Here is a 4,259-nt window from a genome sequence, read left to right on the forward strand (position 1 = left end):
TTTAAATGTCTTTTTGTTTGTCTCTAACAGGAGTTGCAGATGTGATCAAGGAAGCACAAGTTAGTCGTGCTCACTTTCACAGTGTTTGTTTCAGCAGATTTGAACACGTGCACACTTGAGGACTCTGACGTCACGTGTAGTTGGCATGCCAACTCACACATCACTGCTTACATCTGATCAACAAAACCGCCAAGGCTCTTTGGAAGAGAAAGAAAAAAGGGGCTTCATTTGTTTTTCTGGATAATTCAGCCTATCCTCTCTCTCTCTCTCTCTCTCTCCCCCGCCTACATTCAAGCGACACTGATGCAGCGGCTGTCCTGACACCACAGGTTCATTCAATTAAAACTGCATCCCTGATTTCATAAAGATAATGGAGTGAGAAAAAAGAAAGAAAGGATTTGTGGAAAATGCATTACAATTCCCATGGAGATATTGAACAAGGGGGTTACCCGGGAAACCACCGTTGCCATGGAGACTATTACATCTCAGCACCAGGGAGGAGGGTGGTGGGGGGGGCAGGTTTTCCCTCACTCGGTGTAAACATGACCTCAAACACACAATTTAGAAAACGTGACAGGAAACAGTGGATTAGTTAAGTCCTGTTTAATTTCATAAAGGCTCGTCGTAGGCAACTCTGAATAGAAATACATTTTTACAAAAACAACTTTATGATATTGATCCACACCACTCTGTTGTTATATACCTGATAAATATTCTAGACAAGACAACAGGTTATGATATTCAATATAACCTCAACACACAGGGTTTATACATATGTATATATATGTATATATACATATGTATATATATATATATGAATGTATAAATATATATATCAATATATTTGAATATATATTTCAACATTGACTTCTCCACAAAGACTGGTGCTGATCCTGGATTCTGTCTCTTCACACTGAGATATGGTCACCCGGCACTGACACCACAGAAATATCCATTTGAACGATCCTATTTAAAAATGTAAATAAATACTTTCTCTCTTAAATAGACACATTTGGTTAAGTTTAGAATAGAAAATGGTAAAAATAATGTGTTAAAATGGACATGAACGCAGCGTTCGACCAGAGATATGTACGATATATAAATATTGCCAACACTTCATGATAAGGGTCTTTTTTATAAAAGAGATAACCCGGAAAACATTTGGCCTCACGAATATTACGTTGGAAGGAAACGTGTGTAAAGATGGCGCTGTTTATTCTTATTATTTGAGACTATTTTTCAATTTGCAAGTAATAACAAATATATTAGACAGAATCATTTCTATTTTATTTTTATGCCAGAACATATTTCACATGTTTAGTTTTGTATTGGTGAATTTTGTGGGCTATTGTCCTACTGTATTTGATTTATTATGGTTATTAAATATTGATCCAACTGTTTTCGTATTTATTTAAGGTCACAAATCCTACTATTTATTCAAAATATCATGTATTTAATAGTACAAAAACTAGAGAGTTACACAATAATATGTTTACTTTATAGTATGTTTATACAAATAATCAGAATGATTGTATCATAACTCATAACTTTGATGTGGGTATATAATTATGTGTAACATGTCTAAAAATATATATTATTAAAAGGGGAGGAGTTGATTATTAACCCTGCCTAATAAACCGATATGAAAACATTATATTAATAGATTAAAAATGAGTTTCGAGGGCAAAGTATTACTGGGTATACAATTCGTTTACATTTTTATATATTGACGTGAATAAGTTTTGAGTTTTTCTATATTTTCTTATATTTTCATAAAAGGAGGTCATTATAGAAGTTCTCAAGAATCTTCTAGGCTCCTAAAAGTGGCCCCTATGATGAAGTGCTACCAATGGTTTCCTCTTTTTATTTACACATCCGTGAAGATCTTCTTGATGTTGACGCAGTTCTGGTTATTCTCGGTGCTGAAGTTGGTCTGCTTGAACGCCCCGCGGAGGCTCTCCTCGATCACCATGTACTCCGACTTGCTGAGGGAGGAGGGGCTGCACGACCCCCGCCTCTCCTCCGGCGGCAGGTGGTCGCAGCTCTCGGTGTGCACGTACTGAGGATGCTCCTCCCCGTCCGTCTCCCGGTGGTAAAAGTAGTTAAAGTTGGACACGATCACCGGCACCGGTAGGGCGATGGTCAGCACGCCCGCTATGGCGCACAGTGACCCCACGACCTTCCCCCCGATGGTCACCGGGTGCATGTCCCCGTAGCCCACCGTGGTCATGGTGACCACCGCCCACCAGAAGGCGTCGGGGATGCTGCTGAAACTGGACGAAGGGTCGTCCGCTTCTGCGAAGTAAACCGCGCTGGAGAAGAGAATAACTCCAATAAAAAGAAAGAAAATAAGAAGTCCCAGTTCCCTCATGCTCGCCTTGAGCGTCTGCCCCAGTATCTGGAGACCCTTGGAGTGTCGCGAGAGTTTGAAGATGCGAAAAACGCGCACCAGCCGGATGACCCTCAGGATGGCGAGGGACATCGCCTGTTGGCCCCCGTTGTTCTCGGTCTCGGCCAGCTCGGTCCCCAGGGTGATGAAGTAGGGGATGATGGCCACGATGTCGATGATATTCATGAGGTTCTTGGAGAAGCAAGTTTTGCTCGGGCAGGCGAAGAACCTGACCAGGAGCTCGAAGGAGAACCAGATGATACAGAGGGTCTCGATGATGAAGAAGGGGTCCGTGAAGGGGTTCGGCGCGGGCGCGGCGGTGCCGTTGACCGGAGGGGCCACGGTCGCCCCCTTCTCGTCCCGAAACTCGGGGAGGGTCTCCATGCAGAAGATGACGATGGAGATGAGGATCACGAGCACGGATACGATGGCGATCCCCCGCGCGGGACCCGAACTCTCCGGGTACTCGAACAGGAGCCAGACCTGCTTTTGAAAGTCGTTCTTGGGCAGAACTCGCTCCTCTTCTTTGATGAAACCCTCGTCCTCGCGGAACTTCTCCATCGCGCCCTCGCCAAGTTGGTAGAAGCGGATCTCCTCGGAGAAGATGTCTATGGGCACGTTGGCGGGTCTCCGGATGCGACCCCCGGACTGGTAGAAGTAGAGGATGGCGTCAAAACTGGGTCTGTTTCGGTCAAAGAAGTATTCATTTCTAAGGGGGTCGAAGTAGCGCATCCTCTTCCTGGGGTCCCCCAGCAGGGTGTCGGGAAACTGGTTGAAAGTTTTCAGCTGCGTCTCGAAGCGCAGCCCGGAGATGTTGACGACCACCCGCTCGCAGCAGCCGCGGCGCCCGCGCCCGTACCGGTCCACGGACAGGTAGGACTCCTCCAGCATGTTCTCCAGCGTCATGAGGTCCTCGCCCCGGGTCCCTCTGCTCCTGGCGGTCGAGGCGATCGCGCCCTGGTCATCCATACAGGTGGTTCCCAGGTCCCCAGAAAGGGGGTGGGGGGGCCACGCCTCTCTCTCTCCCGGTCCAGGCGCGCTCCTCCGGGCGCGTCTCCAGCAGAGACTGAAGCGCCTCCTGTCTCACGCCCGCCGCCGCCGCTGCCTGTCTGACGCACTCGCCGCCCTATCAGCAACTCACTTGACAACGGGGATACATCCCAAACCACCTGATGAAATCACACCCACCATTGTTTGATTAAAGTTTTTCTCATTTCCTGATTAAGATCCTCACCCAGCCGTCACCCGAGCCTGGTGTTCCGACACCGGTCGAAGTTCAGGCAATAAAAAACCATGATCGTCTAAGACCTCATTTCCTCTGTCGGTGTTTGCTGATCCGCTCTCTGTGCTGCTTTAATGAGCCACACTCTTTATTTTTAGAATTATTGCGTCAAATCCTTCCCTGAATTGTGATAAAATAATCGATGTTTTTCTTTCCTATAAAACACAGACGAGAAGTGTTTGTATGGATTCTATCGACGCTGCTCTCCGTGGTGCTGAAAATCAATGCTGGCAAAACACCTTTATTTCGACTTCATATCCCTTTTTTTCGACAAAATAAATCATAGCCACTGTGATCATTCTATGTATTCACTGGGTGAGAGATGATTTCAACTTCTTAAAATTTGGAAAAAATTGTCATCAAACAAGTTAAAGAAAGTCATTTCTTATGTTACCTTGATGGAAAAAAATAAAATAAAGTTCACGTACATACCAAATAAGTTTGATTAACCAGCACAAACTTTGGTGAATTTGTTCCTTAGATGTAAAGTTGAATCGTTTTCCACCAAATCTGTACTGGTGAGGGTTTTTTCGGCACTGTGTAATTTATTGTTGGATCCATCTCTGTTGTCTGTGAGTAACATTCTTT

The 4,259-nt window shown here is 45.1% G+C and overlaps 1 protein-coding gene across 1 annotated transcript; it reads right to left on the reverse strand.

The window, feature by feature from the left end:
- Positions 1-903: 903 nt before the first annotated feature.
- LOC148070936 (potassium voltage-gated channel subfamily A member 3-like) lies at positions 904-3,601 on the reverse strand. The gene has a single exon (XM_087801136.1). It carries the CDS (start codon positions 3,356-3,358, stop codon positions 1,868-1,870), a length of 1,491 nt encoding a protein of 496 aa, XP_087657262.1. The 5' UTR covers positions 3,359-3,601; the 3' UTR covers positions 904-1,867.
- Positions 3,602-4,259: the final 658 nt, after the last annotated feature.

The sequence above is a fragment of the Callionymus lyra genome, chromosome 10 (assembly GCF_982586985.1).
Source record: "Callionymus lyra chromosome 10, fCalLyr1.hap1.1, whole genome shotgun sequence".
Taxonomy (NCBI): Eukaryota; Metazoa; Chordata; class Actinopteri; order Syngnathiformes; family Callionymidae; genus Callionymus; species Callionymus lyra.

What these genes read in the sequence shown, in the direction of transcription:
- LOC148070936 (XM_087801136.1), bottom strand. Translation starts at nt 3,358, where the DNA reads ATGGATGACCAGGGCGCGATCGCCTCGACCGCCAGGAGCAGAGGGACC.